The 15,748-nt window shown below is 40.6% G+C and overlaps 1 protein-coding gene across 4 annotated transcripts in view; it reads right to left on the minus strand.

Annotated features, from left to right (window-relative positions):
• THSD7B (thrombospondin type 1 domain containing 7B) overlaps positions 1-15,748 on the minus strand; it is a 299,951-nt gene that overhangs the window by 122,545 nt on the left and 161,658 nt on the right. For all 4 annotated transcript variants that reach the window (XM_064717910.1, XM_064717908.1, XM_064717909.1 and 1 more), the window contains exons 9-13: positions 13,792-13,983; positions 10,181-10,415; positions 8,371-8,486; positions 2,613-2,745; positions 1,547-1,650 (exon numbers count right to left, since the gene is read on the minus strand). In XM_064717910.1, the coding sequence (XP_064573980.1) occupies positions 1,547-1,650; positions 2,613-2,745; positions 8,371-8,486; positions 10,181-10,415; positions 13,792-13,983 (780 nt within the window). The remainder of the gene's footprint in view (positions 1-1,546; positions 1,651-2,612; positions 2,746-8,370; positions 8,487-10,180; positions 10,416-13,791; positions 13,984-15,748) is intronic.

Here is a 15,748-nt window from a genome sequence, read left to right on the forward strand (position 1 = left end):
TCAAGATTACCATCCCTCCACACAGACTGAACAATACAATTTACAGATTTGAAAACCTTGTAGAAAGGCTTGTGGTCAAAACCTAGTTAAAGATATTTACTCCTTTGAGTTTTAGTTTAAAACACATTTCTTCTTCCAGATACATCCCACATACTGTCAGGGCTTTTCTTTCTTTTCCTTTGTTTCCAAATTATATAAGAAATTCATTTCATCTTTAAAGAATAGCTTCTACATTTGTGAAGGAGTAAATTATTATGTCAAGTTTCCTCAGTTAGCATACCTGTATGGCAATTTTTTTTCAATAAAAATAATCTTTTGTTAAAGGTTTCATTGTATTTTCCAGGAGACTGATAACAACCACATCTCCAGCCATCTGCAGGCACCACTACAGACTGATGCATACTCTGAACATTCTTCTCAACACTTCTGTTCAGACAATGGGACCACTAATTTCTAAGTGCTTAATTATGCTAAGGGCAGGAGCCCAAAACCTTTACCCATGCTGAATTTCTTCAACAGTCTTAATGAAAACCAGGCCGTAGGCAAATCATTAGTAAAATTCAAAATCATGAGGAAATTATTCTTTCCATTTTTAGCACAAAGAATGGATTACTTCATAAAGGCCTATAGATAATTCATTTAAAGCTCACACACTTCAGCTTTAGGCAGAAAAGCAGGTTAAGATATTTGAACATCAAGCACAGATCTCCTCCTATACTCCAAGCTATTGTGTTAGTGGTACTTTAATGCCCAGAACAGCAGAACAACTCTATAAAGGAAGCAGTTCCCAACACTTTATTTTGTAAATGTCCTAGGTTGACTATATGATGCTTTTATCCCCAGTTGTCTCATTCTGTTTATGCTGAATAATAAGTTTTGCACCTTTAAGACGTGTTCCAGAGAGTGAAGGGGGCAGAGAAGAAGCTGCAGTTTGTTTTCAGACACTGCACTCACTCCTCCACATTCCTGCTCCTGCACTGTGCTGTCTGTGGATGGACAGACAGCAGGACAGAGCTCTCCTTTGCTGTTAGTTAGTTTAGCTAGCTGAGGCAAAGAAGTTCCCTAGACTGTGTTTTTTTCCTTTTTCCCTTTTCCTTGGACCTGTTTAAAGCTGCTCTGGACTGAACACACAGCAGAGCACCGGCAGCTCTACCTGAAGCCACCGGGCCGGGCCTGGCCTGCGACATTTCCGGTGCCTGAGGGACTGATCAGAGACTGAGTGAGCTTAGGGGACTTCCTCAGTTTGTCATCTCTTTCGGAGCAGCAAAGGGTTATATTGATTAATATTGATTAGGTTTTATTGTTTAATAAACAGCTTTTTTCCATTTTTCTCCAAAGAAGCATTTTCTCCTAGACCAGTCGCAGGGAGGGGCCAATTGAATCTGCTTTCCTAGAGGAGCACCTTTAAAAATTCTCTCCCAGATTTGCCCTGAACCAGAAGAGTCAAGTAGTTCAGTTAGTTTCCAAATTACCTACTGCAAAAGAGCAAAGACTTAAAAGCCAAGTGCAGCACCTTTAGCTCTGGGGGCAGGATGGAGACTCTTACCCCTGGACTGCAGGCCGAGCCCGCACGCCTCGCTCTGCCCCGGCGGGCCCTGGCGCACCGAGGCTGGCACCAGCACACAGGGGCTCCAGCGGTGGCTCTTCCACCTGCAGCAGAACAGCCAACAATGAAGTGCTTCAAACTGGAAAACAGGGAACAAATCTCAGCACAAACTCCAGTTACCAATCATTTGGAGTCACAAAGCTGTAATTACTCCTGACACAATCACCGGGAACTGGATTTCAGATGCCAGGTTCACCTTCTAGGAAGTCACATCCTTGTCCAACAAGGTTCCCCTTTCTCATCTTGCAGGGCATGTTTCAAAATTAGGTAACACACACAGGAAATAGCTCCAGTGGGCTTTGTCACCAGGCTCTCCTCCTGCTCCCATACAGCTGATGTTGTTCCCAGTCTGCTTTCCATGCTCACAGCCATGGCATCAGGCAGAGGAGAGCATTTTGTCCCCTGCCTGGCACTGCCTTCAGCTCCACACTCTGCTCCAGGACCATCTTCCATGGGATGTGCAGGCTGGAGATTCATATGCAAAGATATAATGGCTTTTCTATTTACCAATACTGCACAACAGATGGACCACAGAATCTTAATGAAGAGCAGTGAGTAACTGCTCTATAGTATTATTTGTCTAATTAGAACTTTTTAAGTGTGTACTATTCACTGGAGTGAGAGTACCAGGGGAAAAGACAAGAGTTTCTGCAATAACCACGCAATTATGATTCAGGCACTCTAGGGTTTGTGGTCCCAAAATAGCTTACATTGATTTTTAGATACAATGAGGGGGGAGTTCCCAGTAACAGCTTCCTTACACAGATCAGACCCTGAGGTTACTATTTCTAGGAGCTGTGTCTGTAGGTGCTTGTTCTGATGATGCCAGATCTACTGAAATCTCCAGCTTGAGCTCTACTTTTACACATTTTGCAAGGTACACTATCTGTTTTAAACTCTGCATTTTCCAAAATTGTGTTATTTTATGGTGAAAATTGTACAGGACAAGTCATTTCTGGAGAAGGAGACACCCACTAGAGACAAATTCCAAACTAACAGTTTTTACCTATACACTGGACAGATGGGAACATCTTCACATTCTCTTTCCTCATACAAGGTGTCTGGACATGGCTGTCCCCCATTGGCAGAATCCTGAAGGATAATCCTGTACCGGGACTGCCTAACTGCAGTGGCATTGCCTGTAAAGCAAAAACAACAAAAAAAAACAAGTTGTCTTTCAGACACAGTTAATGATTTAGCTGCCTTGGTTAGAAACATGCTCTGTGTTTCATTTATATTTTGAAACTATGAGCATTCTAACATTTGTCCCTTTAAAATTATCAGTAGTTCAGCAGGACAGCAGCTGGAAGGATGATAAATCAACTGCCTAAGAAATGCATCAAAAAGCATCTGTTTAACAGAACACCAAATCAAGTAAGACCATAAATAAATAAGAAAATAAACACCTTAACTGGAAAAAGAATAAAAGCCAAAGAAACAAACTGTCATAAAGGAAGGTTTTCTTTCTGAGAACACATTCTGGGGGTCTCAGGCTGCTACCAGTAACCCATCTTTATGGCTCTAGAAATCAGAGATGATAACTTCCTGATAGGAAAACCATTGCAACCAACAGAGGCTAACTCCCTACTTAACCTGAGTTGATGCAAGACCAATCCATCTAGAAACACAGTTCACAAAATCCATGCACAGAATGCAGCAGGAAAGACAAGAACAAGATTTATCTATTTGTCTCTCCAGCTAAAGCAAACGCAATCCTTGGCTGTGTAAGTTATAAGAGCAAACTGAGAGCTGGTTTAACCAGTGCATATGGCATTCTCTGGGTACTGTACTCACACTTCAAAAACAGGTGCTAGAGAAGTAAAAAGGGATCTCATGAGAACTCCTTAATGGATGTTACAGACCATGTAAAAAGCTTTAAATAATGGACTTCAACAAATATGTCTGAAAGAGGAAAGCATAGTGGGCCAATAAGACCACTATGAGTATTACTTTTCCAGCTCAGAATAAGAGCAAAGTTGCAGCAGCAAAATTACAATGTAGTAGAATAGAAGGAAAACTTAGAAGTCACATCATGAACACAAAGAACAAGCACAGATCCAAGAAAAAAGTTGACTTTAAAAATACCAAGTCATACAAGCTTCCACTGGCACACGTGCCACTCCTGTGAGATCCCTGCAAGGGACACTGCACTGGCAGGAGGCTGCTCAGCACAGCTGCTGCCCTGGTGCAGGAAAAGCACATCCAGAGAGATCCTCTCCTGCTGCTTTCACAGCCGTACCTGAGGCAGCTCTACAGCTTCCACAGTCTCCTTTCACAGCCTGATCTGCTGCCTGTAAAGCCTCAAAAAGAGCCTCTTCTTAAAATCTAGCCCACACCATCACTCCTGGAAATGAAACTTTTTTATCTTCTGTCCACTACATGAAGAAAAGAGTTTATCCCTGTCACCTAATGCATAACATTTACAAAATTGCAAGGGCCTGCATCCATTCTAAGTGTTCCCCTCTCTAAACTAAGCAAACCCAGGTTTGTAGGTCCAATTCAATTCCTCTCATTGCTCACTTTCACACTGTGCCCAAGGACCTGCAGCCTCCCCAGGGCACAGTGCAGTGACCCCTCAGGGGTCTCACGTACAACATGCCCGGAATTTGACAAGCCTGGTGTGAGTTTCAGCATTTCTAACTGCTGACTTCCATTCATTTTGTAGTCCATTGCATCTCCAGAGGTGCCTGAGGCCACAAAGACTATTTAGGGAGCAGAGCATGTGACACACAGAGTCAGACCAGGAAAGCTGGGACTCTTCAGCTTGGAGAGAAGGCTCACAGGATCTCATCAGTATGTATCAATACACTACAACAGGCAGTAAAGGAGACACAGACTATTTTCACTGTGATATCCACTGTGAGATTTTTCAAGCAGCTGAGTACCCATTTAAGAGTGATTCAATTTAAGCCACTGTTCCTCAGCTTCCTGATAAAAGTTTAACGTGTCAAAAATCTACCACTTCCCTTAATTAGAACAGCTATTTTGTCAAAAAAAGAAGAGACTATATTTATTGGGCACAATTTGTGCTCAATAAATCCTTACTGGCCAGTTTATTACAACCTGATTCTTGAAATGTTTATATCTTGAGTAATAACTTGCTCTTGTGGCTTTCTACATAACAAAGCTAGGGTGAGTAATCTACAATTTTCTTGACCTTTCTTTTTGGAGGAGCAGAGGTGAGAGGGAGACTTTTGGTTTGGTCTGCCTTGTTATTACTGAGTTTTAGTTTTTTAAGACTTAATTTCTCACCCATGAGAGAGTCAGGTGATGCTCTGGCATTACTTTACTACTTCCTTCTTATTCACACAACCCCAACGACATGGGAACAGCTACTCATTGGAAACATTCCTTTTCTCCTGGCTGCAGACAGGAAACAATGGCAACAACTGCACATTCCCCATGTTGTACTTCCCCCGTTTCTCAGAATGTACATTTCATTCAGTTCCCTTTTATTTTTAATCCATTTATGCAATTTTCACTGTCTAATATCCTCCAGCTTAGTTTGCATTCTTGATTCTAATCTTTGTGAAACAAAATGAGAATCCAAAAGGAAACAAGATCCTGAACAGCTCTGATAGTAAGACAAAAAAGAGCTTCTCTAGATGTGTGTGGTGCTCCTCTTGATGGTTTGAACCTGGAACTTGCAAATCACATACAGACCTACACATGCCTTGCTCCCAGTGCTACTGGCTTGCTGTTAGCACAGTTTCAGAATAAGAATTACAGTCCAGGAGGGCTTCAGCCCCTTGGAGAAGCTCTCTTGGAGCTTCCAGGTCTTCTGTACTCCTGTCTGCATAGAACAAGTTCCAAGAGGTGTAGATACCAATTTCTGCAGTTTGTTGAAGTCTATTTTTTTTTCTAATGTCTTGTTGATATTGCCATCCTTCCTTTCCAAGAATCATGAACTCTATCACTTTGTGATGATTTTCATTCAAATTATCTACCACCATTTGAATCTTACCCATTTCCTTCCTATTAATCAGTACCAAATCTAAATGAGCTTCCCACAGTCATTTTCTCCACCTCAAGAAACTAAATTATCCTCAACATTTATTGCACCTTACTAAAACCCCATTTTCAAAATTGAATTTCCACACTGCCTTTTCTATAGCATTCCTTATAAATGTTAATGAGCATAATTTCTATATTTCAGTTAAAACTGCCTGATTTTTCCAGAGTACTAGCACTATGGAGGTCTGTCCTTTTAAAGCCAAACTGATTTCCAGCATGGCTATGACTGTTTGCCCTCCTGAAAAAAAGTCAAGCCTCAAGATCTTAGGACCATCTTAACTTCTCTGTCCTTGACTTTGCAACTCAGATAATGCTGTTTGAGAATTTCAGGGATGTCTTAACTCTGCTTCCACTTTCCTCTCTTGTGCCACCAGTCTCCATTCTCCTCCTTTACAGAGCCACACAACTCCTACCAGCCCACTCTTACTCCTGCCTGGATCTTGCATCCTTCCTTCCTCTGTCACCCCCAGGACTCACAGAGCTGCACCACCATTCTCAGGTGAGGGACAAAATCCATTTTCACTCCTGGAACATGTGCTGTACCAGGTCCAGCTTCCAAAGAAAACATCCAGCTTCTGATCCTGAGCAGATGGAAAGCCAGAGTCCGGTCATCACAAGATTCCGCTCACACAAAAAAAATGGACAAAATTTCTGTGATTTTCTGGGATTTTAGTCAACAAAACCAGTGTCATCTCCAATACCTTTGTAGACATAAGAGCTCTTAAGTCTTTCACTTTGACCAGTTCTGGTTTTGTGTTTATGAGGATTGGAAGTGGCAGATCATGGACTCTCTGACACAAGGCAGAGGTTGTTGGAATTTCTTATTGTGGCACGCCATGCATTTTATTCACTTTTAATCCATCTCATTTCAAATCTGACTTAAGGCATGGGGAAAAATAGGGCAGTTACTATCTAACATTTCATGTAAACTTGTTTAGAGAATTAAGTAACTGAAATTTCTAACCTTCCTCCTGGACAGCCAATGCCCAGAAGAGAAGAGGTACTTACAGGTACCATCTATTTTCAGAAGGAAGATGAAAAATGTTATTTATTGTTAGTTGTTTGCTTTTTTTAATCTCCCTGTTTTAAATCCATGCTGACAGACCAGGGAGTACCTCATCCATGCTGAAAGCAGTTACCTCTCCAGGCCACCTTCACCCCAGGGAAAGCAAGTGACAGAGGAAAATCCACCTGCTGCTCATTCAAACCACTTCATATCCTGAAACCACCCTATTGCTTTGATTCTTTTTTCAATCCATCCTCAAAGCCCAGGTAAAACAGACAGATTGCAGTAGACAGTTGCCACCTGTAAGTATCTGAAATGGCAGAGAATCAATAACTTGCAACAAGCTCCCTGCTCCTGCCTCCCCACCAGGTGCTGGGACTCAGTGGCACTTCCTTTGTGAATTATGTTGTCCACCCATCTGTTACTGCCCTGAGTTCAGTGCTGTCTGCACTCCTGAGGCAGCAGATAATCTTCTGCCAGAGGACAGACGGTTGTCTGATGACATTTAAATGTAGGGAAAATGTCAGCTTTTTTATTGTGAGATGGTAAACTTGGATGTATTTCCTCAGATAAACTACAAACAGCTCAACTGGTAAAGTTCTGTGTAAAGGTGATTTAGTGATTCCATGTTTGTCTAAGTTCTGATCTTATGCTGGTACACAATTAATTTTAAATCTGCCAGGCAATACCTGTTCCTGCTTGATCTGATTAGTAATTCACCATCTGTATATTGCTTTCATTAAATACAACTTTTCTATAAAAAAACCACAACACCCCTAACAACTCATGTATGTATAGTGGCTTTCAAATTTCATTATAATGCTGAGGTTTTAATTGCACAATGCAAATTAAAAAAAAAATCTTGCAATGCAGCCATATCAATAACAGATTTAGCAAAAAACAAACTCCCTCATCTAAGAAGTTTTAATTTAGAATTATATTAAAATGATAACACTGCCAAGGAGGTTAAATAATTAATTTCTTCTCATTTTAATTGTAGACTATTATTTAATAAACAAAGTAATTTACCAGGTAATTTATTCTACTACTTCATAGGCAGCTCATTTAAAGTCTAAAAATAAATTGCTAATTAAAACAGGATTCACTGTTTTAGAAAGCAACTCATTTTCCTGTAAAATATAACAAGGACTATGCTAAAGCATCCGCTGATAATCTTTGAAGGGCAAGGAAACTACCAACAATAATGAAGCATTCTGATAACTGAGCAGACTTTCATCTGAACAATTAATGAAACAAATTCGTCAGAAAACCCAACTTTAGATGATTATAAAGAAACTTTGTTGAACACTCATTGTGCCTCAAAGTTAACCAACAAGATCAAAGATGTTTGGCCCTTGAGAAACAACAAAGCACAGGGGGTACTTGCACACCCCTGTATATACATGCAGATTGGTTGAGAAAATTACATTTGATATGTAATTGCAATATGCAATGTGCAATTCCATGTGCAGCCACACAGCACAGGGGGCTTGGAGCTGTGACTCTGAAGGCAGAAACTCAGAAGGAATTTTTTCCAGGCAAAGAGAATTCACATCTCCAAAGCTGCTCACAAGGATCCCACCGTGAACGCCAACTCAAAAGTCAAGGTCCAAGGTCCTCAGGTCCAAAATTCACAGAGATGAATGCCCTAAAAGTTACTAGACTGGTGTGAACTTCATCTGCCACATGTTTCTAGGCCAATGCTCTAATTTTCCCCCCAAGTTTTGACTTCTTTAGGGCTTACCAGGCTGACAGGCTGTGGGGCAGGGTGTCCACTCACTGAACAGGGTCACAACACAGTCCTTCCTGCAGGGCAGGAGACACGGCCGCACCGCCTCGGGCCGGATGGACTCCGGACACCTGCAGATAAAACACAATAAAAACTTAAAAATACGGAGAAAGATTCATTCCTGAGACTTTCACAGGGCTGTGAGCACACTGCCGTATCAAAGACACCACTCCTGGCCAGAGCAAGCCTTATTTTTCTTTTCACTCATGCAACTCAGCTGAGTTTATTATGTTTCAAGAATTTAAAAAAAAATAATTGTTTTTAAAAATGGGGAGCTTGGCTAGATGACTACAGGCTAAATGTAGCTCTGTCTGTGACATCAAAACCACAAAGCTCATGGCAGTAAAAAAAGATATATTTATTACCAAAGAAAGTGAGTAGTTATGTTTTTAAAGTAGTCCTGTTTTAGCACAACATGCAACAGCCTTCAAACCACCTGTCTGTAAGGGCTGATGACATATTCCTCAACTTTCAACCTCCAAGGAACACAAAAATAGTTTCAAGTGCAATACAGTAAAAAGAGCTCTGTGATTTTCTTCATTCATTTTAACTCCTACATGGAAAACATGTCATACACATTCTAATAAAAGTTGCAGACACAGTAAATATATGAAGACTTGAAGAGCAGAAAAGGGACAATTTTATGGGATCTGTCAGATCTTGCAGATCAAGTGGGTGAACAGGAAGGGAATTACTTTTTCTTACTTCTTATAAATGTCTATTAAAAAGTTCACTCAACAATACTTGGTAATGCATACAACCCAAAATGATCCCATTTGAAGGGGGAATGTGCAATTAATCCATACAAGAAAAAAAAATGTTACAACCATGATTCAGCTACTTAAGTGTTTACTTACTCCCTTCAGTTCCATTTCCTCTTACACCACCTCAAGAGTGGAGGAGGCAAACTATTATTTTAGGCATTACATAACTCTATAAACAATATGTTTAATTAGGTAAAGTTCAAGCTTATCAATGCATTTGAGACATACAGGAATACCAGATTTCTTTCCTTTTATTTAATTAACCCCATTAACCTCAAGAATGTTAATTAACTTCACTGAAATCAGCACAGTCTGCTTACACAAACAGCATTGTTTTGAGAGTTACAACAGGAAAGGAAAGGAAACTCAGTTCTAAGTCTCTAGACTCATTAATGGTGCAAAAATAATTAGCAACGTCTTGATTTTTCGATATTAAGTAAAACATCTGTGCTACTTATTTTCCTCATTTAGTAAAGCAAAGCAAAATTTGGGGTATTTCTACTGCAGAATACGTAATTTTGCTGTGTTGCTATCACATTATGGAAGATATATAAACCAAGTGAACAATATACATCACACATATGGTACTGCCTTATTGGAGTGTAAATATAATGCAAAATCTATTTACTTTTTCTATTTGATTAGAGCACTGCTAATAAGGAGTTGCTGAACATTATATTCAAATGTATTTCATATTTTCTTCACACCTGTCCTTCAGGGAAAATATTTGCAGAAAACTGTAAATTAGAGTAGCAGATGAGCTACAGCAAAAAATCTCCACCACTGAAAGTATGCTTTTTTTCCTGTATTTATATGGAAAGTTATAATGGGCGGGATATTTGGTTTGTTTACATCACTGTTACAACAGTGATGGAGTAGTACCTGGAGAGTTAGTCCTGAAATGAAATTATTTCAACCCTGCAGAGTCCACACACTGGCTGAAAATGCCTTTATACATCATGTATATTATAAACAAACACTAGCAAGCTCTCTTTAAATACCTTTTGGGAGTGACCTGGCCAGAGCTGCTCTTCCTGCAGAAGACTCTCCTGGTCTGGATGCCCACCCCACAGGCGGGCTCCCCGCTCCAGCTGGAGGTGGCGTTGAGGGCAGTGCCCAGCACGTCCTCGGAGCAGGAGCTCCAGGGGGACACGTCCCAGAAGAAATGCACACACGGGTGCTCGTTGCAGGCACGCTGCTCCCGCAGGGCTCGCTCAGAGGGACAGCCCTTTCCACCTGCAAAGGGTCAAGAGAACGCCACATCCTCATTTCATGTTCTTAAAAAGTCAGGTTTGCACAATACCTTCTCTTCCCCCCCCACCGGAAAAAAGTAAATAAATAAATAAAGCTTAAATAAAGCTGTTGACCTTTATGGCTGCAATAACAACCTTCTAAAATATTGTTTCCTCATTAAACTAGCCTTGCATAAAATTGTATTCCAATGCATAATGGAAACAAAAACAGGCAAAGTGTATTTCTGAGTTACTTTATCAATAACTCCTACACACAGCCAAGTTAATTCCGTTTAAATGCCAGTATCACTCAGCAAACATGCAATCAGGTTTAAAGACGAATTAAGCATTATTTTTATGTTCATTCTCCTTGCTAATCTCCCAAGAAGGAACATCTCTCTCTCTCATATTTGGACTCTATTCACGTGTTGCCTTAAGGATTTGAGCAGCAGAGGAAGCTGAACTGTAATGACAGAAGGATGCATCAAATTAAACCCACATCTGCAAATCAAGGAAGGAGAAAACTTTAAAGACACATTTTGAGCATGAAGCCTTCGCTTCTTTGAAGGACCATCCTTCAAACTCATGTCCAAAGGTTTTGCCAAACTGCTGCACTTTGTCAGCAATTGGTAACAAAGCCCTAAAGTTGAGGAGTTTGAGAGCCTCCCCAGAAGCTCTAACACTTCAGCCAGCAAGCTGAATTTATCCATAAAAGCAGATGCTCCTAGCTCAAAAGCTATGGAGTAATGCAGTGAAATTTAACAGTAAGCATTGTCACTTTAGGAAGAAAGAGGAAAAAATTACCAAAATCAAAATCATTCTCCTCCAGTAGGGAGGGCCCAGCCAACTTGGGACACAGCCAAAGTGCTGGAGGTTTTGAAAGAGCTGAAGTGCTGGGGACAGATACCACAAGGTTCAGAGCAGATTTACACCCTACCAAAATCAACAGGAGATGAAGGGATGCCAAAGGGATGCCTGTTGCCTTGCAGGACTGACCTTCCTGAAAAAAGGCAAAAGGGCCACAATGAACAGCAGTGAGAAAAGAAAAAGAGACAAACTGCCTCACCTACTGGATAATCATGTCACATTACCATTCATCTTTTCATGAAAATGGACTGTTCCACACAGACCTCAGTCTCAGAAATGTTTAGAATGATGATGAAGTAGAAAATGTCCCAGGTAGCTTATTTCCTGAAGAATCTGACTTGGCAGAAAAAACACAAACCAGTTTTTTTTCTTGTGTGTTTGAAACACATCTTAAAAATAAAAAATTGTAACAAGCAAATGGCAAAATGCCTGATCCATTTGTAAGAAAAAAAAAAAGCAAAACTAAAGAACATTTCCAGCTCAAATTTTGAACTTCCCAGAGAAAAATTAGGGTGGCTTTTTTTTTAATATTATGTTAGTTACAATATGCTAACAAAGCTCTCTTAAACAAGGCTAATTTAACTTAGCATATCAAAAAATGTCTTATCCAAACTTGCCTGCAACACTGCAAGCAGGAGATGCCGTTTTTGTAAAGAGCACAAGAGTCTGGCCACTTTCTGCATTTCATTGATAACTTTTGTGCAAAGAAAGCAGGACAACATGCCCTTGCCTGGCCATTCCAGTGGCCATTTAAAGATTATTTATGATGTTCAGCAGCTCCTATAATTCATTTTACACCTGCTGGGAGTGTCTGCTCCATTATATCCTCTTGTACCAAGTTTCAGACTTGCTGTGTCAAGAATTATCCTTTAAAACCTGATTGAAATCCAGTCCCACAGGTTTCATCAACAGCTTCCTGGATATCATATTCTGGGAGCAGGTAAAGAGCTTGGAGAAAATGACCCAAAATTTCCATAAGTCCTTCAACAGTAGAGCCACAGCTGACACTTCCTCCAATGACAGAGGACAAACAAAATGGCCCTTGCAAAGGTACCAGAGCTCTGTAGAAGTCAGGTGTGAGCTGGGTATGAAAAAGGTAGAGAAAGCAGGTAATTCAAAATTGCCTTAACATTGCAGTGATAATGGTATTAACTCCACTTCCACTCTACCAAATCTCAGTCACTATCTGAACACAGATGTGCACTCTGCACAGGAAATCATAACACCATTGCTAAAGATGCACAGAAAAATCAGGGAGTTTGATTTTAATAGTTAATTATTCCTTCCTCAGAAACTTCAAGTATTCAATTCAGAGAAACTTCAAGTATTCTGAATACACCATTTTTAGGCTAGTGCCTTTCAGGCTAAGATGATTGTGCTTCTGTACTTCCAGAATTCACTTCTTCACCACTTCACTCTCGTTTTACCATGTTTTACCTGTTATTTGGATTCATTATATCCATGGAAAATATAAGACCAACTGTATTTTCATTTAAATTATTCTCTATCTCATAGACTTTTTTAGTAGTAGTTATTATCATTCAATCAACAATTATTTTCATCCTGAAGGGTCACAATTTTCTTCACAAGTGCTTATGAGGATGTTTATGTGAATACAGACCTTTCCCATGAGTAGGGGTTTGCAAGATCAAGTCCTTACATTAGTCCAGAAACAGTGGGTGGCTTTAATTATAATTTACAAAATAGCATTTAACAGAACTTGTCCTGGACTAGATTTGCATCTAAAAGTGTTTTGCTGCTGCATTAACTGCACCGAGTTTTGGCACTAGCAAGTATTTTATGTCAACAAGGCTTTAGTCTGTTGGACCTCTTCACGTTCTACGAATTTTTATTCACTTGATCCAAGACCTTCCAAATCCCATGTGATAAACCAGCACATAAATTAATTACCATATGTGTAACTGAATTAGAAGACTACACTTCTAATACAAAAAGGTTTGTTTAAATAGCTGTATCACTGATGTTAATATGCAAAAAACCTGATACATTATACGTCCATGAAGATCAAGAAGAAATGACAGGTATTTATCAAGAGCTATTTACTTACTACAACAAGCAGGTCAACACTTTCCAGGTGTTATATTAAAAAAAAAAATAATAAATAAGCAAGATCCTTTTCCATTTTCTCATTTTTCACAGCTCACTGCTTTTAAATCATTACTGATACGTTCCCATATAAAGACACTTGCATGACAACTCTGTCATGCAGCAATTTTACTGGTAGAGAATGAAGCTCTCCAGAACCAAATTCACACCCAGACAGGCCCTCAACAGACAGCACTTCAGAGGCTGAAGTAAATAGTTTTCAGCTGTGACAGAATTTCTCCAATTGACACATGAACTCCAGCCCATCAAGACCTCTTAGTCTCTCTGCAGAGACAAGCATTCAGCATTATCCCCGATTCCTGAGGAACTGGGATTAGCTCTTGGCTCAGGAAAGGAAGTGAAAGCATTAAAGGAACAGTGATTATCCAGAGAAGTTCAGCACTCACCCTCGGCTGGAAGGGCCACGATGGACCTGCTCCTGCTCTGAGTGCCCTCGGCGTTTCTGCTGGAGCAGGAGTGGGAGCAGGGGGACCACGGGGACCACTCGCTGAGCACACAGTCCCTGGCACAAGGGACTTCACAAGCCACCACCTCGGGATGGGGAAGCTCTGAGCAGAGGTGATGTGGAACTTCTTCACCTGGAGCAAATGAAACAAGACAGACATGGAGGGAGGCACAGCCTGGTTCAATACCCACAGCCTGCTCCAAACAGACTGACTTGATGTCACATGTCCACCTGCCCGTGGAGGAATATGCTACAGAACAGCATGGGGTGAGGCTTCAGGCTGCAAAGCGTAATACTTGAACAATTATCTTAAAAATTTATTCAGGAAAGCAAAGAAAAAAATGTGTTTCAAGCTCAGTGTGTGACATCTTGGCTGCAGTCCACTCTCTGAAGGAGGTAAGAAAAAGGAATGAGATATTACAGCTTTCTATTGATGAAATTATCTCAACAGAACTAATGATAATTGCCCCACATTTTCTAGCAACCCCTACCTCCAGAACTTATTTTCCACAGTACAAATTGTGCAGGTCACCAAAAGTCAGATTACTTTTTCCTGTAGGCCAGAGTAGTTTTGATCCTTCCCCTTCAGCCTGACCAAAATGAGCCACTCTTATTTCTGACTCTTGCCTCTCACCCAAAATTAAGAGATCTAAAATTATGAATATATTGGGTCACCACCATCCATTCTGCTGCAGATGAACCAAGAGACCTGGACCAAAGCAGATGTTCTGATGAGAAGAATCTTTCCAAAAGCCCTTTCAACAAGGACAGTCAGGAAAACCTGCCAACCAAAAGAATCATTGCCAGAATGAGCACCAAAAGGAGGCACATGAGGGATGTAATGTGGAATACAACACAGGGAACTATTGTTTTTTATAAAAATTCATAAAATATAACTCTTTTAGTACTGAATTACACCCAATGTCTTAAAAATGTGTTTTAAGTGACAAACAGTCACGACTGACTTTGCTACATTGTTCAATTACTTAGCACTTCCGGATCCTCAAGAAACTTCAGCTACATCTGAAGTTTCTAGAAGCTCAACTGTTTATAAACTAAAGGGTCCCATCACATGTTACCTCCTCTTTTGCCCTTATATTAGTTACAAACCCCTCCTTCAAGGTTTCTTTAATTATGAACCTAGGGAAAAAAAACATAATGACTATCCAGCCTTAATTATACATTTTAAAAAAAAAATTATATTGGCAGAAAGTGCCTCTCTCACCTCACGCTCCAGGAACCGGCTCTGTAACAAGGCAGCCCAGGAAGCAATTATAACTGGGAGGGGAGAAAACTGAGCTGCTTTTACAAGAGCCCACATCTACAAGTGAGTAAATAAGAGAGGCAGGCTGTGAGCACATAAAGCTGTCAAGAGCACAGTGCTATTATCTGCAGTTGCATCCCTAAATGAAGACAGGCTCATCACCCTCGAGGCACAGATAAAACTTTTCAAGCGTATTATGAGAAGGAACAGCAGATCCAGCAGGCAATCAGACTGCAAGATATGGTTAAAAATACTTTGGTTTTATGCTCCCTTTCCTTTCTGCTCACCTGGAAGGCTCAGTGTGCCACCCCCCTACACAGAGCCCCCATCCATCGGTGCTGCAATTGGCATCCCAAGGAAAACCGAGCTGAATCCACTTTGAGCAGCCTCTGTATCAGCACTGCTGCTTTGGATGCTCACCTAATGCTGAAAACTACCTTCAGAAAAAAACCAATGTGAAAACAGCAAATAAACCTGTTAGGCTTATTCCAGCTGTCTTCCCAAGTCACCTAAGCATCAAAATCCCTGCTAAGGTTTGACAGCTTGTCTGTAGGGCAGCAAGGCAGCCAGGGCAGGCTGGTTCAGGAGTCAGTGGTGCAGCAGCATCCAGAGATTACATGCTTTGGTGAAACAG

This window comes from Zonotrichia leucophrys, chromosome 7 (assembly GCF_028769735.1).
Source record: "Zonotrichia leucophrys gambelii isolate GWCS_2022_RI chromosome 7, RI_Zleu_2.0, whole genome shotgun sequence".
Taxonomy (NCBI): Eukaryota; Metazoa; Chordata; class Aves; order Passeriformes; family Passerellidae; genus Zonotrichia; species Zonotrichia leucophrys.